At 38.5% G+C, this 27,796-nt stretch overlaps 1 protein-coding gene across 2 annotated transcripts in view; it reads right to left on the bottom strand.

Annotated features, from left to right (window-relative positions):
* syvn1 (synovial apoptosis inhibitor 1, synoviolin) overlaps positions 1-27,010 on the bottom strand; it is a 31,114-nt gene extending 4,104 nt beyond the window's left edge. Inside the window, exons 1-15 of one of the 2 annotated variants that reach the window (XM_039760691.1) lie at positions 26,424-27,010; positions 22,257-22,400; positions 18,883-18,975; positions 18,615-18,767; positions 16,976-17,024; positions 16,610-16,713; positions 15,448-15,574; positions 12,735-12,834; positions 9,177-9,242; positions 8,854-8,970; positions 8,579-8,736; positions 8,223-8,384; positions 4,593-4,736; positions 4,030-4,216; positions 3,445-3,566 (exon numbers count right to left, since the gene is read on the bottom strand). In XM_039760691.1, the coding sequence (XP_039616625.1) occupies positions 3,445-3,566; positions 4,030-4,216; positions 4,593-4,736; positions 8,223-8,384; positions 8,579-8,736; positions 8,854-8,970; positions 9,177-9,242; positions 12,735-12,834; positions 15,448-15,574; positions 16,610-16,713; positions 16,976-17,024; positions 18,615-18,767; positions 18,883-18,975; positions 22,257-22,388 (1,714 nt within the window). In that variant the 5' untranslated portion in view covers positions 22,389-22,400; positions 26,424-27,010. The remainder of the gene's footprint in view (positions 1-3,444; positions 3,567-4,029; positions 4,217-4,592; positions 4,737-8,222; positions 8,385-8,578; positions 8,737-8,853; positions 8,971-9,176; positions 9,243-12,734; positions 12,835-15,447; positions 15,575-16,609; positions 16,714-16,975; positions 17,025-18,614; positions 18,768-18,882; positions 18,976-22,256; positions 22,401-26,423) is intronic. The other variant, XM_039760692.1, reaches the window with a different exon arrangement.
* Positions 27,011-27,796: the final 786 nt, after the last annotated feature.

Genomic DNA, 27,796 nt, shown 5'->3' with positions numbered 1-27,796 from the left:
GGCACTGGGTGGCAATTAAGAGTTACCAGGCAGTTGGATAACTACAGCAGATGTAGTAAGGGTGATAGCAAGAAGGGTGCTTGGTGTGACATCTGGAAAGAGGAAGGAGGAAAAGGAAACCAAGTGGTGGAATGAGGAAATACAGGAGAGTATACAGAGGAAGAAGTGGGACAGTCAGATGCAGAAAGTAGACAAGAGTACAAGGAGATAAGGCGCAAGGTGAAGAGAGAGGTGGTGAAGGCTAAAGAAAAGGCGTATGATGAGTTGTATGAGAGGTTGGACACTAAGGAGCAAGAAAAGGACCTGTACTGATTGGCTAGACAGAGGGACCAAGCTGGGAAAGATGTGCAGCAGGTTAGGGTGATAAAGAATAAAGATGGAAATGTACTCACAAGCAAGGAGAGTGTGTGGAGCAGATGGGAAGAGTACTTTGAGAGGCTTATGAATGAAAAGAATGAGAGAGAGGAGGTTGGATGATGTGGAGATAGTGAGTCAGGAAGTGCAATGGATTAGCAAGGAGGAAGTAAGGACAGCTATGAAGAGGATGAAGAATGGAAAAGCCCTTGGTCCAGATGACATACCTGTGGAGAAATGGCAGTGGAGTTTTTAACCAGATTGTTTAATGAAATCTTGGAAAGTGAGAGGATGCCTGAGGAATGGAGAAGTATACTGGTGCTGATATTTAAGAATAAAGGGGATGTGCAGGACTATAGTAACTACAGGGGGATAAAATTAATGAGGCACAGCATGAAGTTATTGGAAAGAGTAGTGGAAGTGAAGTTAAGAAGTGAGGTGATGATTAGTGAGCAGCAGTATGGTTTCATGCACCACAGATGCAATGTTTGCTCCGAGGATGTTGATGGAGAAGTACAGAGAAGGCCAAAAGGAGTTGCATTGCGTCTTTGTGGACCTGGAGAGCGCATTTGACAGGGTGCCTTGAGAGGAGCTGCGGTATTGTATGAGGAAGTCGGGAGTGGCAGAGAAGTATGTAAGAGTTGTACAGGATATGTACGAGGGAAGCGTGACTGTGGTGAGGTCTGTGGTAGGAGTGCTGGTTGCATTCAAGGTGGAGGTGGGATTACATCAAGGATCGGCTCTGAGCCCTTTATTTGCAATGGCGATGGACAGGTTGACAGACAAGATTAGACAGAAGTCCCCGTGGACTATAATGTTTGCTGATGACATTGTGATCTGTAGCGATAGTAGGGAGCAGGTCCACCCTGGAGAGGTGGAGATATGCTGTAGAGAGGAAAGGAATGAAGGTCAGTAGGAACAAGACAGAATACATGTGTGTGAATGAGAGGAAGGTCAGTGGAATGGTGAGGATGCAAGAAGTAGAGTTGGCGAAGGTGGAGGAGTTTAAATACTTGAGATCAACAGTACAGAGTAATGGGGAATGTGGAAAAGAGGTGAAAAAGAGAGTGCAGGCAGGGTGGAATGGTTGGAGAAGAGTGTCAGGAGTAATTTGTGACAGACGGATATCAGCAAGAGTGAAAGGGATGGTCTACAGGACGATAGTGAGACCAGCTATGTTATATGGGTTGGAGATGGTGGCGCTGACCAGAAAGCTGGAGGTAGCAGAGTTAAGGATGCTAAGATTTGCACAGGGTTTGACAAGGATGCATAGGATTAGAAATGAGTACATTAGAGGATCAGCTCATGTTGGATGGTTGGGAGACAAAGTCACAGAAGCGAGATAGCGTTGATTTGGACATGTGCAGAGGAGAGATGCTGAGTATATTGGGAGAAGGATGCTAAGGATAGAGCTGCCAGGGAAAAGGAAAAGAGGAAAGCCTAGGCGAAGGTTTATGGATGTGGTGAGAGAGGACATGCAGGCGATAGGTGTAACGGAACAAGATACAGAGGACAGAAAGACATGGAAGAAGATGATCCGCTGTGGCAACCCCTAAAGGGAGCAGCCGAAAGAAGAAGACGACTGGCAAGGCACTATGAGATACATCTATCTCCCTATCTTACTGACTCACCCCCACAACATCCGAAAATCACCACATGCTTATGCTGCCTCTGTCAATATCATTTTGACATTTCAAACTAGTGCCATGATGCCTTCACCTGACAAGCACATCCTTCTTCCTCTTTCTTATTCGGGTCTTTGCTCTCATCAGTCATCTCAGTTTGATTGTTACATGGGCTGTGTGAATGGCGGTGCGGTTGTAGGGAATATTCATTACATTTTGTACCATCAAAACTAAAAGCTCCCCGATATGTCAGCAGTGTTGTTCATAGGCCAGACCTCACATCTCATGATGCCGCAGTGAATAGTTCTCCAAGCAGAGGGCAGGACATCACTTGACACAGGATTCACATTTGGACAAATTTTGTTCATTTTATTCCACAATCCTGTCAACAACCCCAATTTTTCCAGCAATCCATACTTGAGGAAACGCTTGTCTAAAGTGCAGGTGTAAATATTTCTTATTTCATTAAAATTGGAGTGTAGTGGAAACCCCTGTCAGCCGCCATACTTTAGAACAGGTCATCCACCTGAATCGGTGCATGTTCGGGCCCGGCTAGTACTTGGATGGGAGGCCACCTAGGAAAAACTAGAAGTTGCTGCTGGAAGAGGTGTTGGTGAGGCCAGCAGGGGGTGCTTACCCTGTGGTCTGAATGTGAATCCCAATGCCCCAGTGCAATGACAGGGGCACTGTGCTGTAAATAAGGTGGAAGAGATGTAAAACCGAGGTACTGAATCTCTGTGGTCAATAACAGGTCCCTGGGCATCTTTCATAAAGACTGTAGAGCGATTCTCGACGATCTGGCTAAATTGCTTATCCTGGCCTGGTCATACTGGACCCCTAAACAGCTGTCTTTTACAACCCTTCACCACCTACTAGCTAAAGTATGATACAAAATGGCTGCCAACACACTATCCAGGTGGTGGTTGAAGTGGCTCTGTATGTAAAGTGTATTTGAGTGTCTTGAAAAGCACTATATAAATACAATGTCTTCTTCCTCAATTATGGATAGCTTCTGAAGAATGAAATAAAGTGATCCAATATTGAAAAAAAGAATCAATTAAACATGATGTAGAAAACAGTATGTTATATGAAATATGGATATTCACAAATAAACCAAAAAACAGCTAAATATATGGACAAATCTCTGATAAAAGATGAATGAATTAATTAATAAAACGTGGAATATATCAGCAAAAATAAAGAAAAGATGTTTGGCACATCATATAAGCGAAACATTATAGAACATCAGTAGAAAACAAAAAAAAGTTGGCATGTTAAATGCATCTTGCTATTTTGATATGAGGAAAGCACCATGCATGCACATGTTCTGCAGATAGTTTCTGAATTGCAAATTATTGGAGAACTTTATCATGAAAAATTTTCCTTGAACTGTAGTCAACAAACAGTATGTTGTTGTAAAGACCTGTTGAACCAGCCACGCATGGTTAACTATTGCTCCACTCACCATTTTCCATTGGCACAGATTGCTGGGATTCCTCACTCTGCAAGTTGTTTTCAGCAGACCCATTTAGTTGGGCTGTGCTGGTAGAAGCCCCTTCAGTTGAACCAGCAGAAGTAGGAGCAGGCCTTAAAGGGGAAGATAATAACACAAAACTCTTGATCAATAAATTATACTGTGATTGCAGTCTCCAAATCTCCAACCATATTTTTGTTGATCATCTACACCTAGCTTGACTATTGACACTAAATGACCGGGCATTGTCAATTCTGGGAAGTGGGCATTCCAGCTGCTAACAGGAATCAAACCTGGACAAGGTGCCAGTCTGCCACTGGACCCACTCAAATGGACTGTCTGGGCCAGGACTCCATGTAGCAGACATGCAGATCTTTGAAATGACTAGCCAACATAAAGAAAACCCTACACAAACACAGGGAGAACATGCAAAACTTCACACAATCAGCAAGTGTGTGTGGGATTGAAACTCAGAATGCTGGATCCATAAGGCAGCAGTGCTAAGATCTGTCATCATGTTGCTCTCCATACTTTACTGTTCATCCAAATTCACATACACTTATTATTTAAGCATACCCGATTGTGGCCAGTACAGTCAAGTACTGATTGATCTGCAGCATTGCAGCATCCAGGAGTGTGTGAATATTCTGCAGACACTGCAGTCGGGCCTCCAGGTTTCTTCTTTCATGACCTTCCATGGCACGTAGTTCATCATCACTGAGGCCAGAGAAGCCTGGAGGCGGTACTGGCATTGGAGGCATTCCTGCAGAGAAGACAGCAGTGAACACAAGACAATCTGCCTTTACCAGATATTAAAAGTAGTGGAAAGTGAAGCTGAATCATTGGTGGAGACAGATAAAAATGCCGCATATCGCTGACAGATAAAAAAGTGCTATATCATAGAGATAGACAGATAGGAGACTTCATGAGCAAATGAATCATAAACTACCTTTAAAAATCATTTTACTTTTGCATAGTACTGTAAATAAATAAGACTTTTAGCATGCTTTTTATTATGGGAGGTTAATTTGGGCTATTGTTTTCAAATAACTCTAAATGCATTATTCATCAACATAAACATTTATTTCATCCATCTCATCGGATCTAGGCACATTTGCAGAAGAACTTGAAACACTCACCAAAAGGAGGAGGAGGAGGAGGTGGAGGCGGCATGCCCATCCATGGAGGAGGGAAAGAAAATGGAAACGCTGGGATGCTGCCAGCAGGCGCAGCTTCAGGTCCAGGCCCAGTCCCAGTAGCACGAGGACTACTAGGATTGGTAGCTGTTAGGAAGACAAACGTGAATGGAATGGTTAAAGACAAGCCTTTGGTCACTTTACTCAAGCATAGTGAGGAAGGAAGTCCTCATAATTTTTGTACATAAATTCCCTTTAATATAAATTATACCTAGAAACATGGCCCCTGGCCTAAACCTGGAAGAAACGGTGAATAAGGCCCAAGTTAATAACCCATTAATCTTTTTCTTGAACTTTTCAAGAGTGTGAATTATCACTTATGAATGAAGATCATGAAACTTGTGGGATGAGGACGTATAACTTAACATTGACAGGTCACCTTACAAGAGTAGAAGCTGTCACACACAAAAACACACATAAATCTGAAAAGGGGGAATCCTCTGGCTTCTTTCTGAACCAAAAACAAACAAAAATGCACTCAAAAACAGTGCACACAATATAATGCACAAAGGTAGGAAACGATTTAAAAGAACGAACCTTGGGTAAGAATGAAAAGACAAAAGTAAAATAGAAAGGCATGACTGCACCCTGGCCCACCTTGAACAAGTGTCAACCAGTTGAATGACCTGCTACTATCCCTCCTATGAAGTACTGTGGGAAGAACACTTCCACCACACTCATGATCCTGCACTTCTGTCCATCATCAACCCTACACCCCAAGTCTATGAGGTGTCCCTCTCCTCCACTGAAGTAAAGGGCTCATCTTCCATGGCACCTGTGGAGGTTGAGGAACCTTTTCAGTTCCCCCCTGGACACCTCTCTTACTCCCGGCTCTGATGGTCTTGGATATATTTCAGTTCTGGGGCACTGTGTGCGACAACCACCACCTTGAAATTCACACACATATAGGTTTTTTGTTGGTTTTTACCTTTTCCTGTTCCACTGTAGTGGTGTTGTTACTTCTAGCAACTTCTTACAAGGTAAGTAACTCTTCAAAATGTGAAATGAAAACTTCAAGATTCCAGTCAAATGTTAAGACACTTAACAATTGTAACTCTTTTTTTATCCACAGGGTTTTAAGCTATAATAATACCAATAGCAAGAATATCATAGCACACAACTAAAGTTTTTTTTTTCTGATAAATTTACAACTAATGATCCAGAATGTTTCAGTACCTTGTTGTTGTTGTCAGGAATCAATGCATTCAATCCAGAGGTGCTGGTTCTCCTCCAGAAAACAAATGCTCTGAGTCAATGAGTGGGAGCAGTTTGAGCGTTTCAGTTGTCGAGTCCACGAGCAAGGAAAAAGGTAATGTAGAGTAACGACAGACCATTGAAGCAGCACTAGTTTGGCAGGCATTGTACTGCATATTGGAAGCAGACAAAGCTGATAAGATTAGCAACTTCACTGTTGTCAGAAAAATGTGTGCCACAACCTTTGGCTTTTTTAAATTGTGTTCAGGACGAGTTTAACTTTTTCTCAGTTTAGCTAGACTGTGCAAGTGAGAGATGAGCTATGAAAAGTGCAGTTTTATGTGCTCTATTAAAGTCGGTCTCAATAATCCGAAACAAATGCTTCAAACCCAAGACATTGCACTAATTAGACTGCGGCTAAGTTTAATCTCTGATCTTCACACATCACGTTATGCAAGGAGGCTGGCTGAAAACAGTAAATTTAAAAAAGTCACCAAAGAAGCTACAAGTGTGCAACTTCAACTTTGTCCACAAAAAAATAAGTAGCCAACAGAGTAACATCTCTACTCAAAAAGCTAGTTTAGTGGTCCTCTGCACTGCCGGATGGACCCACCATCAAAATATGGAATGCATTTGACAGGAATTTTCTGTTGACATTGATTCTTGGCGGGAAACAGCTGCCAGAATGGTGCTATTAGACAGGCCAGTTCGAAAGGAAATGGACTGACATTTCACACAGGAGGTGAGTGCAGGCCTGTACTGCAGCACATAGAAATTTCTGACATGCTGTAATAACCAAAACTCCACGTATCTCATAAATTGCATCTTATTGTGTGTGTACAGTATGTGTGTGCATGAGATTATGTATACACTGATAATTCTCCTACCTGAATTTCAGTTACAGGATGCAATGCCTTCAAGGTGTACTGTTATCAGTTTCCATTATTGTGTTTGTGTCCAAAGTTAAATTTGTAATGGTGCTATAGCAGACAATTTGTGGGACACACTGCATTTCATTTAACAGCAGCACAAAGTCCTGTATATTTGTGCTGGTTTATATTGGTCATGGCTGTGGAGCTCTATTTGTTTAAAAGGATCCCTGGCTTTTCGGTAACTACTGTACTAATGGGACACTTTGCTATGTTGCCTATCAGTTCTAAGTGCCAAATGATTTAAAATAATTATGTTGCTTTTATTTCGTTTTGGTCTTTATTATAATTGACACGTGAAGCCCATACAACTGTCCACCACTAAAAAGCAGCAATTGTCTGAAAAACTTTTTTCAAAAGTGCCAGAAAACCCTTTTTAAAAATGATCAATTAAATCGTTAATTTTTTTTGCCAATCATGAGTTAATTCATAAATTTGAAAAATGTATAAACTATAAAACAAATTATAAACTTAATATAAAACTTAAAAGGGTTAACTGTTTTTTGTTGCATCAAAAAAAGGGCATCATTTTGCTTTTGCAGATCAAAATCAGTTTGTAATCACTTTTGAGCAAAGCATGGTCTTATCCTGAATCATGGCATCTTATTGTTGGAGACAAAGGTGGCAGTACTTTATAGTTTTCAGTACATCTTAAGGAGGTCTAAACCTGCTATATAATAAAACACTAAAGTCTCTGTCCAGTCTCTCTGAGCAATCTGATTGGTCAGTTTGGCTTTGGTTTGATTGGTTATTTTTGGCTTTGGTGATGCAAAAAAGAGGCAATGCGAGTATGAGACTCAAAAGGACGAGTAAAGGCATAAGAGTCACACTGAGAGTCACCTTCGAAACTGGACAGGAGGTAAGAAAGGTGCATCTGAGAAGCAGATATTACCCATCTTTGACAGGAACCATGGCTAGTGTTTAATAAATTAGTAATACACTTGATTAGCATTCCATCTATCTATCTATCTAAGGAATATTTTACAAAACACAGGGGAACTGAAACCTGTCCTGGATGCAAAGCAGGAACCAACTCTTGACAGGAAACCAGTTTTTCAGAGTAGCAATTAATATCACAGTGCTACACTGAAGCACAATGGCCGACTCAGAGCTACCAGTCAACAATGGCTGGGGGAGTGAAGCTCCTTTAAGCTTTATCATGTGTCAAACTGCTGTCCTTGTTCTCTTCTAAAATTTGATTCAAATTTTACATCAGTTCCAAGTACAGGTATCAAAAAAGGGGTATAATACTGGAGCTAAATGCAAATAAAAGCCTTTGTTCCAACCATCACAGCATGGATAATGATGTCACTTTGACCCGTAGGAAACTACGATTTAGACTATGCTTGCCAAAAATTTGACCTCCAACCTTACTTTAACTACAATCGACAGCATGACAGTAAAACTGAGCATTATGGTCATGAAAATGCCAAACCTGTATGCAACTTACCTTCTCCTAAATTCTCGGCGGTTGTGGCTGTGGGTGTGGGTTGTGGAGTTGTTGGTGGAGTCTGCATTACATTTGCACCACCTGCAGCAGGTCCAGCAGCAGGGAAGGGACCCCAAAAAGGGAACATCCCTGGAGGAAAAGGAGGTAAAATTCCAGGAGGAACTGCAGGGAAGAGACGAGACCATTAGCTAACAGACAAATGCATATATGTACTCACATTGCTATAATAAATTAAATCTAAATTAGACTAACTGAAAATGAGTAGACTTTTTAGAGAAACAGATCCATTCAGTCTTAATGAAAACTAGCTACAGATGAAGACACTGAATCATGGTAAAGTAAAAAAATGCACTCACTGTTTGGAGGTGGTGGCATCTGGGGGTTTGGTGCTGCAGGTGGAGCAGGTTGCTGTGCAGGAGCAGGAGCAGGTGTCTGATTGGGAAGAGAAGCCCGCAATACATCCATACGACAGGTGGGACAAGTCTGTTGCCGCTGGAACCACGAACGTAGACAACTAAGGGGGTAGGAAAGAAGCGCTATCAGTATTTAAAGCAAAAAACAAACCCAGATTAAGTAAGAACATGACAAACTCAAGTGTTAGCACAACAGAGACCAGTGGAATGCTCCTTACCTAGCATGAAAAATGTGATTGCAGGGTAGCCTTTTGGCACCAGTCACCATCTCTTCACGGCAAATAATGCAAACATTATCAGTTGCCTGCAGTTCTTCTGGAGTGGCATCAGGGTACCTGAAGGCAATACACACCCCCAAAAAAATAGGCAAATTATACTCTCGCTTGATTTTTCCGCTTACTATGCAACAGAAAAATACTTTAAATGCTTTGTGGTGTTTAATTCTATCCCCCAATCCTCTACAGCACTGGAAAATGTGCTAATAATGCAATTTAAAAAAAATCTAAAGCCCAGTAAATCTTTCCACAAAAATATTACTCACAGGGTATTCATATTACGGATTGCCCGTCTTGACATGATAGCATCAGTTACAGCTTTCTTAAACTGCCTAGAAAAGAGCAAACAAAATTCCTGACAACGCAAATAAACCAAAGCTGTGAAATTCTAGTTAGTCAGCTTATTCAAAAGGCAAACTCTCAACATCCATGGGCTTCTGCATGAGTGGATATTAAACTGCTGGTGGAATGTAAAGGTAAACAGCATAAATCAGGGTCAGCATGTGCCATATGCAACACTAAAAGCACAACAATACTCAAAGATAAATTGATTAGAAAAAATAAGGGCTTTTCTAAGAGAATTGAGAGAAACATGCATTTCTGACTTGCATAAGCACATGCTGTCTCTGTATTACATGTATGAGGTGAAAAAAAAAACAACTGTTGTAATTAATAATTGGTTTGTTTATTTCTAAAGGAGTTACCATGTGTAGTTTTTTTAGTGTAAAACATCAATATGAAAAATCAAATATGTGTGAACAAATCAAAAGCCATTTTAACTTCTTAGACTTGCAAGAAAAAAATTCTGCACAAAACAAATGGCTATTAAAACAAACAAGGCTTTGGTAATATGCCTTAAATCTGTTGTCTAGGAAGAACAATGCTAATTCATACAATGTAAAAAATACTAAAGATAGACTTTTTTGTACACGTCTGCAACACTTTTACAGGGTCCAGGCTAAAAAGACACATTTATAAATTAAGACGTTTTTCCATTGGAGGATAGTCAGTCAGTCATTTTCCAACCCACTATATCCTAACACAGGGTTACGGGGTCTGCTGGAGCCAATCCCAGCGAACACAGGGCACAAGGCAGGAACAAATCCTGGGCAAGGCGCAAGCCCCACCACAGGGCACACACACACCCACACCCAAAGCACACACTAGGGACAATTTAGGATCACCAATCCACCTAACCTGCAGGTCTTTGGACTGTGGGAGTAAAACGGGAGCACCCGGAGAAACTCCACGCAGGGAGGACCTGGGAAGCGAACCCAGGACTCCTTACTGTGAGGCAGCAGCGCTACCGGCGTGCCGCCATTGGAGGATATATATATATATTTTTTTAATTACATAAATCTTCCATACAAATAATATATTCTACAAAGTTTCATTTTACAACACATAGATATGTTTGTTAATCGCACTCCTATTTGAATGTGGTGTCCTGTAGTGGAATGGACTACTTTAGACTCTGACTTACTGGCTGCCTGGACTACACTGAGCACATTTAAAAATTTAATAGACAGATGGATTTTTTAAACTATTGTCATTTTTAACACTAGATATCTGCTCCATTTATTTTGGAGTTCTTTAGCTGTACAATGACAGAGTCTATTTGGTTTAATTCTGATCTGTACCCACTGTGAAAGAGGATAGAGGAGCCGGGACAACAACCTGCAACTCAACATCATCAAGGCAAAAGAGCTAGAAGTGAACGACCGGTGTGCCAAAGAGTGCCTGAGGCCAGTCATCATTGAGGAGGAGGACGTGGAAGTGGTGCAGAGTCACAAGTACTTGGGGATTCACATAAACAACAAACTGGTCTGGTCTGACAACACAAAGGCAGTGTACAAGAAAGGCCAGAACAGATCGCACTTCTTAAGGAGGTCTTTTTATGTGTGCAGCAAGCTGATGGAAATGTTCTATTAGTCCACAGTAACCAGTGTGTTGTTCTACACTGCAGTCTCCTGGAGAAGCAACCTGAGCTCAAAATACACACAATGCTTGAACAAACATCAGGAAAGCCTTCTTCATCACTGGGTGAACCCTGGATACACTCGAAGCTGTTGTAGAAAAGAGGATGGTGGCAAATATTGGATGCCATCATGAAAAATCCCCTGCAAGAAGCACTCTCTTGGAGCACTTTTAGTCACAGGCACATTCCACAATAGTTTACTATGTTCTCGTTGGATGGGGTCTTTCCCAACCACCCGCTATCAGGAAATTAAATGCTTCATCCTGATGTACTTGTTAAGTTAATGTTGAAATATCTGCACAATATCCATTTATTTATCAGTTGATTGATTGGCTACATTATTTGTGCTGCATGTATCCTTATTGTATACGTTTCTGGTGCTGTATTCAGCTGAATTTTCTCTCAAGATTAATAAAGTAGGTGAACTGCTACAGTGCCTCACAGACAAAAGACCATGCGACATTTCGAAAAGGTCTAAGTCACAACTGTCTGCATTTTCTAAAGTCATTAATGATCAGCGCAACACATTGGAAGCTATTTTGGAAAAGAGGATGGAGCCAAAATTGGATGGCATCATTAAAAATCTCCTCCATCCCCTTCTGGAGGTGCTCTCTTGGAACACTTTTAGCCACAGTGTCGTCCCTCCATGGTGTGCTAAGAAGCACCTGTGGGGGCCTCTTCAGCTTGCCACTCTTCGGCAATTCAGTGCTTCCTCCGGACACCCCAAACCAAATGCTGATACTCTTCAAGATCATTTTACAATTTCTGCACAATACACAATATTCATGGAACCGAGGGCAATCTAATCCCAATGTCACATAAAAGTTTCAAAAAACAAAAGTATAACAGAAAAAAAACCCCAGAAGAATAAGGAAAATAAACCAGGGTTAATGATAGTTTTTCTTCCCCACACCCTTTATTAATACTGATATTCTGAAGCAATTGTTGGTACAGCTTTAAATGGATGTTCTATCCCGAGATACTAGACAGCAACACAGTAAGAGTATACCTTTTGAAAACAATGTGATTTCACCATGGCTTTAACTAAACAAGATCAATAACAAAATTAATTCTTCAGCTCTTAAAGAAAATATAGCAAAAGTACAAAAAACATTAATATGGTTTGTAACTTTCATGCAATCACACCACACCACTGTGAATGAAATGGGAATCATGAATAAGGACAGCAATAAGGACAACTGAACTTCTTTGCTGTAATGGTAGCCAGTCAAACAATTTGAAAAAGCACCTGTGAAATCAGTCGACAATCTGAAGAACTAACACACAGGAACATTCTCACTAAGTTTTAAAGACTTTTGTTTCATGTTTGGAATAGTTCAGAGAGGTGCTTTTAAAATTACATTTTCAAAATTAAATTACTTAATAAAAGATTAATGTTATAAAATACAGCTTCACTTAACAAAGCAAGTATCTAGGGAAAATACCAGCATAACATGACTTTGAGGGGGAAAGAAAAAAAAAAGTTATCCTTTAATGGATGATGGACTACTTACTGATACTGATGATAAATAAAAAAAAAAATCTCAACACTAAATAGCTGTCAAAAGTGATGCTACACATTAATAAAGCTACTGCCATTAAGACAGCAGAACATTTACCAGAGTAAAAAGTAACCAGCTATGTTGACAGTAACTATACATATTGTCTTGTCTTATACAGATATCTAGAGGCTAAATGGCACACTGGTGCACTTCATTTTTTGTCCTCTTTTGCTAAACCTTTAACTACAATCTCATAGGTCTAAACTAGCAATCAAGCCAATGCATACTTTAGCACTGGCATTTATTCCCATGTTCAAGGGGTTTTCAGTTAACAGACAGCTTACCTCATTGCCAGGTACATAGGGCGGATAGCAAACAATGGGAACGTGTGAACCTTTATCATAATGGTCATGAAAGCCATGTAGAGTAGCACTTTGATGAAACCTGTAGAATAATAAATAAATAAATATTATCATCCTTCATGTCTTACCAGATCTGTTCATAGGTCATTTGTATAATTCAAAGACACATTTCACAAGAGACTTCAGTGGTTTAAGGCAGATTCAACTGGTTTCATATCCATTGCTTATTTATTATTTCACGAAACAAACAAAATGCTTTCTAAAATGGAATACTGGCTTATGGTACAAATGCAAATGAACTCCACCTTACTAATCCACCCTTCACCAGCTATACCTGTATATAGCCTTTGATTCAAGTACATCTAATCATTTTCTTCTGATGATGACACCTGGAAAGTTGTTGAAAGCTTAAAAATAAAAAACTGTTTTAAGATATGCAACTCATTTTCTCCCATCTCTCTCTTATATATACATTTTGTTATGTTATAGCCTTATTCCAAAATGGATTAAATTAATTTTTTTCCTCAGAATTCTACACACAACACCCCATAATGACAACGTGAAAAAAATTTACTTGAGGTTTTTGCAAATTTATTAAAAATAAAAACACTGAGAAAGCGCATGTACATAAGTATTCACAGCCTTTGCCATGAGGCTCAAAATTGAGCTCAGGTGCATCCGGTTTCCCCTGATCATCCTTGAGATGTTTCTGCAGCTTAATTGGAGTCCACCTGTGGTAATTCAGTTGATTGGACATGATTTGGAAAGGCACACACCTGTCTATATAAGGTCCCACAGTTGACAGTTCATGTCAGAGTACAAACCAAGCATGAAGTCAAAGAAATTGTCTGTAGACCTCCGAGACAGAATTGTCTAGAGGCACAAATCTGGGGAAGGTTACAGAAAAAGTTCTGCTGCTTTGAAGGTCCTAATGAGCACAGTGGCTTCCATCATCCGTAAGTGGAAGAAGTTCGAAACCAACAGGACTCTTCCTAGAGCTGGCCAGCCATTTAAACTGAGCAATCGGGGGAGAAGGGCCTTAGTCAAGGAGGTGACCAAGAACCCGATGGTCACTCAGTCAGAGCTCCAGAGGTCCTCTGTGGAGAGAGGAGAACCTTCCAGAAGGACAACCATCTCTGCAGAAATCCACCAATCAGGCCTGTATGGTAGAGTGGCCAGACGGAAGCCACTCCTAAGTAAAAGGCACATGGCAGCCCGCCTGGAGTTTGCCAAAAGGCACCTGAAGGACTCTCGGACCATGAGAAACATGGTGTGATGAGGCCAAGATTGAACTCTGTGGTGTGAATGCCAGGCGTCACGTTTGGAGGAAACCAGGCACCGCTCATCACCAGGCCAATACCATCCCTACAGTGAAGCATGGTGGTGGCAGCATCATACTGTGGGGATGTTTTTCAGCGGCAGGAACTGGGAGACTAGTCAGAATAAAGGGAAAGATGACTGCAGCAACGTACAGAGACATCCTGGATGAAAACCTGCTCCAGAGCACTCTTGACCTCAGACTGGGGCGACAGTTCATCTTTCAGCAGGACAACCACCTTAAGCACACAGCCAAGATATCAAAGGAGTGGCTTCAGGACAACTCTGTGAATGTCCTTGAGTGGCACAGCCAGAGCCCAGACTTGAATCCGATTGAGCATCTCTGGAGAGATCTTAAATTGGCTGTGCACCGACGCTTCCCATCCAACCTGATGGAGCTTGAGAGGTGCTGCAAAGAGGAATGGGCAGTATGTATACAGTATGTGTGTGTGTGTGTGTGTGTGTGTATGTATGTATATATTATATTTTTTTATATTTATATATTATATATATCCTTTTCAAAAGAATTTAAACAGAATAAGGCCATTTTGTACACCATTTTAAGTTTTGAACTTTATTGGGAATATAATAGGAGTGGGGCATCTGCCTATACTATGTTTTCATTTCACACTCATTAAATAGCATTTCTTCAATTTTTTTAAAAGAAATAAGCAAATAATCATAGGTTTATGTTACTTAAAATATAGACATATAAATACAAATACATATTTAAATTTAGGGACACATAAAGCCAGAGACAATCCTTGCAGTATCAAATGCAATGCAAAAATGTGGCTTGGCCCAACCATGGCTATAACACCAATAACAAGGCATGCACAAGTACATACAACCTTCAAAAAAAATTACACACACACATACACACACACACGTGCTTAGTGTTGCCTTTTACTTGTGGAAGTTTTCACCTACCTACTACTAACAAAGATAAGCAATAAATTTTGGCAGGTATTTCTGTGGTTTAATGGTGCTCATTCACCCTATCAATTAACTTGGGAAAAAGAAAGACACAATAAGGGGTAGGAGTGTGTTCTTCAGACCATTCCTGAATGAAAAATGCACAATAATAGAGGAAAATAGTAAATTACATTATATTAAAAATCATTTTGTCCTGACAGCTACCCAGTTTTAAACATTCAGCCTGGCATTTAATCACAGCAGTTTCGTTGAAATATTCAGAAGGTGCCATTGCGCTTTGTGCAAAGAAGAAGTCTGCATTAAGTGTAAATAAAGATCAGCAAACAAATATAAAAACTTAAAGCGGCCTCTCAAAAGAAAAACATGAAGAAATGAGTAAAAAAAATTTGGAGGCTCTGTCATCTTGGAAAGGTGAAACTAACCAAGAAAGCCTGCATATTACCTGTGAAAAGTTCAGTGTACAGCATATAAACAGCTTTATTGTCCCAAGGGTTTTCATTTTGAAGATCTATGGAGTGTAGGATGTACTTAATGAACGTTGTCAAAACCATGGTCATTAGGATTGCATACTGTTGGAATTAAGAAGGAATTGGAGAGGAAAAAAAAAAAAAATAAGGAATATACAAATAACAGAGTATGCTCATGTTAAAGATATTATATTAAACATGCAGATAGGAAATGGCCATTCAGTCCAGTCACTTTTTATTTACTTTACATTTATTTTATATCCAAGAACTTAAGGTTCTCAAGCTATTGCTCTAAACATGCTAAATAATTTAATACATCTCCAATATTCTATAAGAAATTAGCCTCTAACATTGTGATTATTACCCTTAAATTCCTTCCATTAGTTTGCTTCTTGTTGAAGAACAAATTACAATTATAACTTAACAGCTGGCACTAGCTGTATTACTCCCCTCATAATTTTAAGCATTTACATCACTACTTTAATCTCTCCTCACAGCTAATTTTTCTCAGTATAGTAACTGCAATTAATTTAGCAACTCTTCTATGAGCAATCTCCAGTGCTGTTATTCCCACATAATATAAAGAATGAAACTGAATACATTAAAGATGTGGACTCAACAGCTCTTGACTTTATAATTAATAGTTTTACATCTTCCAAGTAAGATCACACAAAAATGCTGAAGTGTGTATGGAATGTGCGTTGCATAGTGATGATGGATTCTTGTTTTTGAAAAACGCTTTGACAGCAAAGTCACGGTGCACTCCGGACAAAGGCATGTTGCCGACTAAAAACTACGAAGGATCGCCTATCAAATAAATATATTTATTTTACTTTATCATCATTCATGGCAGTCACTAGTACGGTTTAGAAATCTTGCAGAAGAAAACTTAATAAAAATATCATTTAAAACTATTTGTCATTGTCTTCTTCATATACTTAATACTTCTTAATTTTATTTACCTCTTTGACAGTTTAACAGCTAAAACAATAGGGCTATCATTTGCATTACTGTTTTTCAACTTTCATTTACAGATTCCTAATTTCACTTTTAATTGTTGCATCCAATACAACCTATAAAAGGCACAACTGAAATATTACACAAAAGAGTTTAAATGTGGTTAGTAGCTATATTTACCTCAAAACCAAACACCAACTGTACTGATGCCCCACGGGTGATGATGCTGTGGCAGGCATGGTTAACGAACAGGAAATCAAGTGTGCCCAGCAATATCATTAAAGCTACAAGAAAGGAACAATAAAAATGAAACACAGGCGGTGTACACAACCATAACACTTATTATGGTTCTTAAATCTGAAGGGACTGCTAAGTATAGACCTTAAGCAAATTACTTCCTGAACTACCAGTACCTATGCTAAACAGCTGCTTTAAACAATAAGGATAATTTTTTTCAAGAACAAGGTTTCCGCCTATTGACTGACTCTTGATTCAAGATCATCAAGAAACAACAAATTCTAGTATCTGTGCAAAATTCATACTTACACAGGACACGGAAATGAAACAGCCAGGAAATATTAGGACTCCTCTCCATCTAAAAGGTAAATTACAGAAAATATATTTAATAGATCATCAATCCCACATTCAAGGGGGAAAAGATGTAGAGGAAGAAGATTTACTAAATCAACATGTTGCCACTCTCCAGTGCTATGATAATTAAGAATGTAGTAAAAATGTAAACTTCCTTATGAAAAGCCAAAAATGAAACAGAACACAGGAGGGTTTCAGATTGGTTTAATATAAATAAACAGCCTAATCTCCACCAAACAGCTTAAACTAGGTGTGATTACCCCAGTTTAAATAATTGCAATGTAAGGGGACAGTAGTTTTGTCTGAATAGATGCTTCTTAACACACTCTTGCATTCAAAGCATATCATCACCCCTTCAACAATCAAAATACTCTTTTTTGCAGCAGGAGGCCCGCGTTCAGCCACATAAAAATCAATAAATGGTCTAATATTGCCAGATTATTTGGTGCATTTAGACCACTGGTTCCCAAACTCGGTCCTGGGGACCCACTATGGCTGCGGTTTTTGTTCCAACCAGATTCACAATAAATGATAATAACTGATCTCATTTAGTTAACTTGTCTGTTGTTCTCTTCTCTTATTCTGCATTCAGAAAAATACAGCAGTATGACTTTTACATTATAAGACATTTAGAAAAACAGTATTTCTATATTTTGCTATAGCTTTAAATGCTTAACTCTTTTTTGCTATTATTTTTCCCTTATTATGTGTAGTCTGCTACCCTTACTCTGTCCTAATAGTGACTAAAACCAACCAAAGCAGACACCTGGGTGAACAACACTAAATGAGGAGACTGCAAATGCATCAGCGTTAGTTAGACCTGCTAGTCAGTCAATATTGAAGAGGAAGAATGGAAATCAGGGTGAATATAAATAAGAATAAAAAATACACATCATCCACATAATTGCTTTATTTGTATTAAAATGTATTAACACACTTACTTTTGTAATTTCTTTATTGACCCCAAAACACAGAAACTGGAAATTAAGAGCTCACTTAATTGGGCTAGGAGTCCAATTAGAAGCAGATAACTGTTGGAACAAAAACCTGCAGTCCGAGGAGTTTCCCAGGACCAAGTTTGGAAACCACCGATTTAGACCATTTGAAGCTGCAGATGTCCTCTGATGGATAAACTAAACTAACACAGTTCCATTTTAGTTTATCAAAATGTTACTCTATCAAAGGCATACTTTATGGGAACCCAGGCAATCTAAAGCACTGTTAAAATACACTGTAAATTGTTGTTTGTGTTTACTACTAGTTTTTGAACTGAAATAACAGGCATTATCAATTTTTGTTTATTTAGTATATTTCATTTTTAACTTTATGATTTATCATTTGGGGATTCTAAAGGATTTATTATTGGTCATTTTGGGATAATGAGCTGCTCTACCACCATCTAAAATTTATAGAGAAATTTAAAGAGCTGGTGCTGCATTGTCACAAACATAACTAAATACTAACAACTTTATCAAAATAAATGTACAATTGTTCATATGTAATATTCCAGACACCCCACCATTGTGTAGAAACTAGTGGATACTTAACAGGCTGAGCAAAATAAATGTCTCTTTGTACACTGAATAAAACTCACAAAATCAACACGATCTTCAGCTAGCCAGTGAAAACATTTTAGGAAGAGAAGGAGCGTAAACAGTGCAACAAATCGTGGAGAGAAGTCATCCCTGAAGACAGTGAAGGCCAGACAGGTCTCAGTCACAGCATACCAAGAACGCTCAATAAGATGCTGTTGAGAGAAAAATGGAATAAATAAGTTAATGATTTCATGAGGGCTCAGTACATCACAGAGTAGATTTAAAAATGCAGAAATGACCAGTGACGATCAGACACTGGCTTCTTACCTCTAACTCAGCAGCACGCAGCTGTCCAAAAAATACTTTTCGCATAAACTTTCCTAGAAGAAATACCAGTACAAATGCTTGGATGTATAAAACCTGCAAAAAGAGAAGTCAAAAAGTGCAAATTGTATTAAACTTTTGGCAGCTAACTTTAAATGAACAAGTGTCCCTTCCTAAAGCTCAGTATCAAATGTATATAAAAAAGTGCAATACTTGAAACAGCATATTTTCAGTAGTAAACATAAAACCCAGAGTTGAGACAATATACATTAAAAAAGGGTCTATCATCTGCAATCTAAATAAAATTAGTTTAACTGCCTTTATTTGAAAAGGTGGTACTCAAAATTTATAGTGAATTGTTATTCATCAGGTATTACAAAATTAGGCTATACATCCATCATATCAATTTCTGTGGTAAATGTTACTGAAAAAGGGAGCATGGTAGTGCTGTGGTTACCACTGCTGCTGCACAGATCTAGTTTCCAAATCTGAATCCTATGCTGCTTAGTCGGCAGTATACTTTACACAATGTACTCATGTCTGTGTGGACTTTCCTCTCACATCCTTGAACATATGCTTACACATGATTATAAGGTTGACTGGCAATTCATAACTGGCTATATGGTAGGACTGTCCTACCTTGTACCAAGCCACAGTACCCTATGATGCTGAATTGGATTATATGGGTTTCAGAATGTTGAATTAGGGAAAATACAGCCTTTGAATTCAAACCTGTGCACCTGTTCAAGACAAATGCAAATACTTCAAATGAAATTACAGCGGAGTAAAAATAGGAAGGAAATGCACATGCACTAAACCACAGACCACTCATTTATATTCACTCACTTGTCAACGTATCACTTCTTCTGGGGGGTTAGAAAGTAGCAGAATTAAAAAAAATGTGAAATATTTTCTAATTGGAAAGAGTATGTTTTTAAGTAATTTTTGAAACACAATACACTTCTGTTTAATGGAGGAAAAGATCAGGAGTTTTTAGACGTAATCAGTGATTGTTTTTTAACGCAGCATGTTAAAGCATCAACATGTGGTGAAGCCTGTCTGAATTTAGTATTTTATAGTAATCAGGATAGAATTGAGGGTGTAGAGGGGACTGAACCACTAGGGTCAAGTGACCATAATAGAATACAGTTCTCAGTGATTTGGAAAAGTGCAGATGACTAAAACTGTCGAGTTTAACTTTGGTAGGGCAAATTTTGTGAAGACGAAGATAGACTGGGGATAAGCTTTTAAGTATGAAGAAAGTCAAGGAGCAGTGGAACAGGTTTAAAAATGTTTTACATATAAGACAGGCACATACCTAAATTTAGAATTAGTAGGAAATTTAAAAAAGCTACGTAGTGCATTAATAAAGAGTTGAAAAAGAAGCTGCAAAGGAAAAAAACAGCTGTATAGGGCATACAAGTCTAATAACTCTAATGTGAGTAGTACAGCATATGAGAACAAGAAGGCAACCATTAAGGAGGAGATTTGGGAGGCTAAAAGGCAATTAAAGAATATATATTCATGCTCTCAACCTCCTCCTCCTTCAAGTGTGAGGAAATGAATAACCTACCACCGATAAAAAGGACTACTAAGGAGGTTGTGAGTGAATTAGAAATTGCTTAGAATAAATAGGCTGAAATCACACGAACCAGATAATATTTACCCTAAAGTTATTAAGGAGGTTAGTGAGTACACATATAAAACCTTGATGCATATTTTTATAAGGTCACTGTACATAGGGGAAATTATGAGACTGTAAGATGGCAAATATGACCTCATTATATAAAAGGGGTGACTGGCCAGATCCAAGCAAATAAGCACCAGTTAGCGTAATATGTATCACAGGTAAATTAATGGAAGGAATTAAGAATAAAACACATGGTAAGAACAGGAGTTTCCTTGAACAGTCAAGCATGGGTTCAGAAGAGGGAGGTCATGTTTTACTAACATGCTGTAATTTGATAAGGAAGCAACAGAAATATATGATCAAAGTTGAGCATATGATATTATTTACCTAGACTTTCAGAAAGCATTTGATAAGATGCCACGTGAGAAGTTGGGCATCAAACTAAAATAAGTGGGGGTTCAGAGTGTTGTTTGTACATGGATGCAAAATTGGCTTAGACAGATGAAGCAGAGATTTATGGTGCGAGGAACATTATCAGAATTGGTAGATGTTAAGAGTGCTTCTCCACTGGGGTCAGTGCTAGGGCCACTGCTATTTTTAACATATATAAATAAATGATGTGGCATAGAAATATAAGTAACAAGCTGGTTAGGTCTGCAGATGATACAAAGCTAGGTGGATTGGCAGATAATAAAGAATACATTGAATCATTGCAGAGGGACATGGACAGCATACATAGCATGATGTGTAGACTACAAGCTTTATAACTCACTGGTGAGGCCTCATCTGGAGTAATGCATACAGTTGTGGTCTCCAGGCTACAAAAAGGAAAGAGCAGCACTAGAAAAGGTCCAGAGAAGAGCAACTAGGCAGATTCCAGGGCTACAGGAGATGAATTATGAGGAAAGATTAAAAGATCGGAGCCTTTTGAGTTTAAGCAATAAAAGATTAAGAGGAAACATGATTGAATTGTTTAAAATTATGAAGGGAATTAGTACAGCGGATCGAGACTGTTATTTTAAAATGAGTTCAACAAGAACACGTGGGCACAGTTGGAAACTTAAGTGTAAATTCTGTGCAAACATTAGGAAGTATTTCTTTACACAGAGAACCATAGATACTTTGGAGTAAGATACAAGTAGTGTGGTAGGACTTCAGGGACTTTCGAAACTCAACTTGATGTTATCTTAAAAGTATTAAGTAGTTAAGTACTGTGCTATCTAAGCTAAAGCCATTTACTATATGTAGGGGACAGACAGCAGTACAGACAAATATGTTCTACACACCCTATGCTGAACTAAAGAGAAGGACAGTTGCTACCATTACTCCATGCCACACACACACACACAAATTAAACTACACAGAATGAAATCCTATATGAAGTCGCTAATACTAAAACTGGCTTGACTAAAAAGACCATTTTTTTGTGTGTGCTTCATGTAGGTTATGGCCTGTACATTTCTTAATCGAACCAAAGTTTTTAAAATATTTTTAAATGCTAATAGACTTATTTGTTTCATTGTCAGCTAAAATGATAAGTACATCAAGATTAATTGTTAATTTAAATCACAAGCACATTTAAATATAAGCACAATACACTAAATCTGTTAATTTGGACAATGTCATAACTTTAAAAGATGCACAAGGCTTAAACATTATCCAGAGGTGTTAACTACTATAACATTGCACACTTTAACCATACAATCAAATCGCTTAAACCATATTTACTTATATTTTTAACACTTACCGCCATGCTAGGACTAGACTTTGTAAGGTATACAACAGTAGGGTAAAACTGATGCTTTAGGTAGTAGGCATGTGCCACCACAGCAGTGGTGAGAGCCAGGCTGGTGGCTGTGACGACCATGGTTCGAACCATTGCACGCCAACTCTGCAAAGATAAGGAAGAAACCCAAAGAGAGAGAGAGGGAGTAAGGAAGCAAGACAGCTTATCATGATTCACCGACTTACTACAACAACCTTTTCCTAAAAGAACTGACTACTTGTTGGTTTATTGTTCTAACAACTCAACTACATTAACCGCACTTGGGCACCACATAGGACCTTGCATGGGGATTGATCAACTTAAAACAAACCACTCTATTTTTTTTAGAATGTTAAATGATACATGCTGTATTGCCAGTCTGTTCAAATCTTAGGGAATGCAATTGGGATGTCTAGGTTAAAACACATTTAAAATACAAGCCCCATTAGGCTAATAAAGTAAAAGACAAAACATACAAATGTTAATGGATTCTGGAGTTAAACAACTGTTGAATACTGCCAAATATTTTTAATAAACCTAGCTAGGATTATTTACATTCAAATATCTGTTGCCCTCATTTTTAATTTCTTGTTATAATAAATGGGTGGGAGATAAAAAGATTAAAACATACAGTACTTGCCAAGAAGCAGGTCAATTATTGCCAATCACACAAATTACATCCTACTGAAAAAGAATTGCTTTTTAAAATTTATTAAGGAACAAAACGTTGAGAGTAATTGAACTCTAGTACAAAATGTCACTATGGTGATTTGTATTCCTACAACAACATGCAATGCTGGTTAATTTGAAATTCAAGATTAATGAATACAAGAGGTTTTAAACAAGTTCATATATAAGATCACACTATTCTTGGAGCGAGCCACTATAGCTACATAGCAGGAACTCTGCAGACAAATTCTGAACACATGTATAAAATCATGAAAGCCTTCCAAAAGCTATTGCTGCGAAATAACACAAGTATAACAGTTAATGCAATTCAAATCCTAGGTAATGAAACTATTTTTCACTGTAAGTGCACTGTGGCTCTAAAAAGTGTCAAAACATGCAACTCTGCTCCACAGCAGGACAATTTTAACGATCAGTTTCAGGCAATGTTGTTACTCCTAACATAAAACAATGGAATTAAAGAATTTTAACAAATACACATGGTCAGAGAACTGAATCAGACTGCTGTGTTAGAGATGTGCTCTGTTAAATTTTAAGAATGTTGTCCATATTAAGAGAGTGGTTCAAGTTGGCAGTTCTGCACTTTGAGCCTTTGCACAGGCAACAAAATTAACGGGTAGAGATAAGAGAGTCACAATCTGCATGGTTGTTCCAACAGGGTTTGACTGGAATACAATTAATTCAAATGGATTCATCGAAGACCTTTTAGGGATAGCTGGTCATTTTTCTAGCAAAAACTCTGTCATCTTAATTGCACCGCCCATGGTAGAGGACCACAAACTTGATGGACCACATAGTAATGGCACACTGGCAAACTGGACCCTCAGTTTGGAATGAGCTGGAACAGTCAACGTGAATGTGACGACCAACTGCAAGTGCTCTTCTGATAAAGAGATTAATTGCAGAAGTTCAGAAGTCACTGACAGTTTGTGTTTTATTGAAAAGTAACTTGTATTCACATTTGAGTTTACTTACCCACTACTTAAAAAGTTATTAATAATCAATGTGTGTCTTAAATATGTATTTGCATATTTTCTTTCTTCCATCAGAAACACAGAAAGTTGACTTCATGTTCTGCTTGAAGCTCATAAGAAGAAGCACAGCAGTCCCACTTAGGCAAGTGTCATCAGGAAATGAAATACGGTACTTTGAAGATATTCAAAGCTGTCCTACAGAGCTGGGCACCATTGTCTTCTGGTTTAAGAAAACAAACATCCACTGTGCATGCTCTTGCTCTTAAAGTGCCGTCTGTCCTAGCATTGTCAATTCCATTTGAAAGAGTTTTGTAATATTTGAGAATACATCGAGACCCCAACAACAGGATCAAGACTGCAATTTTCCCCATGAATCTTCAATGACTTCTATATTACAGTAGAGGACGCTGAAGAAAACTGCCATTTTAGGGCTGTGGTATTCACATACACACTAAATCCATGGGAAAACTTTGAAAAGTAAGCTTAATTCTTTGATAAAGTGGAGTTTATGCAGCTTCCGCATTTCATTTGAACAAGACAATGCCTAAAATGTTAAAACGGGTAGGGTGTTCTACAAAGTTTTACCTATCTGGCTTATTTTTTTTTATCTGCCTCAATACATAATATTACTGGTATACCAGTAGTAGATGGGACTGAAACTAGTTACATTTTAATTAAAGCTTGGTCTCTAACAGGACTGTTTTTCTCTCTCTTACTTTATTGTGACTGTCTCACAATCATTTGGGCTTGGACTTGACCTGGTTTCACAATGACTCAATCTCAATCAAATCAGAGCCTTGGACTTAACAATGGTGATCTTTACTATGGCACTGCTTATACTGAAAGCAGCAAAATTATCCAGCTAACAAACAAGACTGAGGAGAATCTATCTTCAGGTCTCAGGCACTAAAGAGAACTTGGACAACATAAGTACAGCACTTATGCAATAAGGAAAGACAGTTTATAATTGCATGGTGCCATCCTTCGGATCAGATGTAAAACCAAGGTCCTGCTCTCTGTGGTAATTAATAGGCTGCCCATCTCGACCTTGTCCATTCTGGCCCCATAATCATCCCCTGCCTCTAAATGGATAACTATCATCCTCACCCTTTCGCCACCTAATAGCTTATATTTAGCGAATGTATGGACATAAAATATGGCTGCTGTTTCTTCATTAGGGTGAATGCTACACATTGATGATGGTTGAAGTGCCTCTTCGTTATCTATGTAAAGCAATTCAAGTGTCTAGAAAAGCACTATGTAACCATCTCTTGTAAATTTTATGAAGTTAACAGAAAATAAACACATGTAAAATATCAGCCAATTTAACAACCCTAACTGGAGCAACCAAAAGAAGAAGAAGACAGCCAAACAATGACAAGGAGAGTTAAAGAATGGCAAGTAAACCAGCACCTAATGTTTTTTTTCCATCAGACTGAGGAGGAAATTTAAGGTCTTCATTGCCCAAGGACATTGCAGGATTCTGAAATAGTCTCTTCTGCAATCATAGTTAATTAAAAAGTCTTGAAATGCCCATCATTTTAAAAGTATAAACTCAAAATAAAAATAAATTATATCCAATTTGTTTAGCATTACATTTTTCTTTTAAATCACTTCAATGCAGTTCAAGACTCTCTAAACTTTTAAAATACTGTTCATCGCCTATAGGTCAAGCAGTGTATATGCACCGCATTAAGCTTTAACCAGTATCTTCCCAATTCTGGAAACAATGCATAATTCATTGTGATCAGAAAAGATCCTATCTAAGAAAAGACTGTTCACTCAGTCATGTCCATTTGATTAGCTAATAGTTGAGAAGTTCGTAAAAGATATTTAGGAATCTACATCAAGTACAGATTAACAGCACAGAACCCAGACACATTTATCAAACCACTTTTATGCACACGACCTGAATAAATAACAGTTTGCCTTAACAGACTTTCTAGAACTTAATGACTTTTAACATCTTATGGCTTTTAACATCTTGTATCTTGGGGAACGATCTACGTGTCAAAACGTCTAGATTAATAACCCTTACGCTAATAGCGACAAAAAGAGGCAGGATCGATTGAAGCTACAAGCTGGTGTAGAAACAAGGGCAAGTGTGATGCAGCGGGGTGTAGGTAAGACTTTTTCTGACAATAAATTTTTCAGGACTGCCATTGACGGCAACTTTTCAGATATGGAAAAAAATCCAAATAATCCAAAGGAAGTCTATCTTCACTCGGGATTACTGTCGTAAGCACACACCCCTTTCACCATACGGTTTTCACGAATCTGTTCACACACTTTTATTCATTTGCCCAAACGACAGAACATTAGCTGACAACATTTTTCTTAAACGTGGCATCTTGGATCTGGTGATGTCCTTGTTTTCCATCATGGGTTACCCAAAAGAAACAACCCCTGGACGTCAGTGTACTGTACTGCACCACAATTCGACCCAACACTGGCGCCCCAAAGACATTCAAACTGGTCAGTTACTTACCACAGTTGGCCCAGAGCAAACAGTCTCTGCTTGCTAGTCAATAAGACCTGTACTCGTCCGGGTGAAAAAAGAAAAAGAAAATAAACAAAAAAAGAAGAAAGAAAGAAAAACCGGGCTCCAACTGGTTTCACTGGATCAGATACTCTTGCTTTTTTCTTCCCAGCTGTTTATCCTGGAGAGGAACACCTCACTTCCGGTTTGGATCCAACCAACTGGCTTTGCCGACAAACTGGTACTTGCTTTACTAAATCATGACAGTCAAAAGTTTGGTTCGAAATAATGACTAAATGTGGAAAATAAGTTAATGGAAAGGGGAAAATACTCCATCACACTCGTACATATCGATCTTGTCCAAATAAGCGCACCCCTCTTAGTGCGACACGTAGACTCGTCGGCAGGCACCAACTAACACATCATTAGTATCCAGAAAATATTTGCAATTTCACCCTAACATTAAAGTCCTGATATGCAATTTATTGTTAAAAACAGACTCTTCTTCATCCTCGAACTAACAAGGTTTTATTCACCTGAAACAACACTTGACTTTTCAGAGCTCAACACCCCTCTCTCCACGTCTTCTAACAGAGCCACTCACAAGTCCGTGTCCACGTGTGATTGGTGTAGCAGGAAGGGGTCGCTCAAAACACACCAATCAAAGGGGTTGAAACTTTCAAGCCAATAACACGTTCTCTTTCTTAAATCCTGTACCATTGATTCGGCAACGTTTTATCCTGTTGTCCAATCAGAGAGCGCAAGAACATCACTTGGGTCCAATAAAGGCGTACCGATACGAAGTCAACGAATAGTGAAAGTGAAGTTGGAGAGTAAGAAAAAAAAACACACACACACACACACACACACACACACACCACGCAAGATAGACGTGTACGTGTTGCCTGCTTAAGGGCGTTTAAGTTATGTTTTTGCGTAAGTACTGGTGCTAGGCAGCTCGTTATTATTTTAGGAACACAGGTGAGAGAACCATGTTCGGGATGGAGTCTTGCCAAAATATGTGGTATGCTTCATTATTTCTTGAAGCACACGAAAATTGTCAGATGTAATTTAAATCAGTATATATGCAAAAAAATATGCAAAAAACACTTTTAAAATTCCTTGTTGTGCAGAACTGCGAAAAAGATTTTTCCCCGAAAAAGTAACGGTTTGACAAAGATAGATCCATATTTCTTCCTTGAATTGCCAATCCTGTCAGTGTTTTTCCACGTTGTTTACTTGCTCTTTATTATTATTTTTTAAAATTAACATTTTCCCGACCATTTTCTTTGCAACACTGAAGAAGTCTCTAACCTATGTATTGTTTTGTTTTTAATATTTGCTTGCGTTAGTCATGAACGGTACACTATAAACTGCACTTA

This window comes from Polypterus senegalus, chromosome 8, assembly GCF_016835505.1.
Source record: "Polypterus senegalus isolate Bchr_013 chromosome 8, ASM1683550v1, whole genome shotgun sequence".
Lineage (NCBI taxonomy): Eukaryota > Metazoa > Chordata > Cladistia > Polypteriformes > Polypteridae > Polypterus > Polypterus senegalus.
This window is presented reverse-complemented; position numbering and strand designations above follow the sequence as displayed.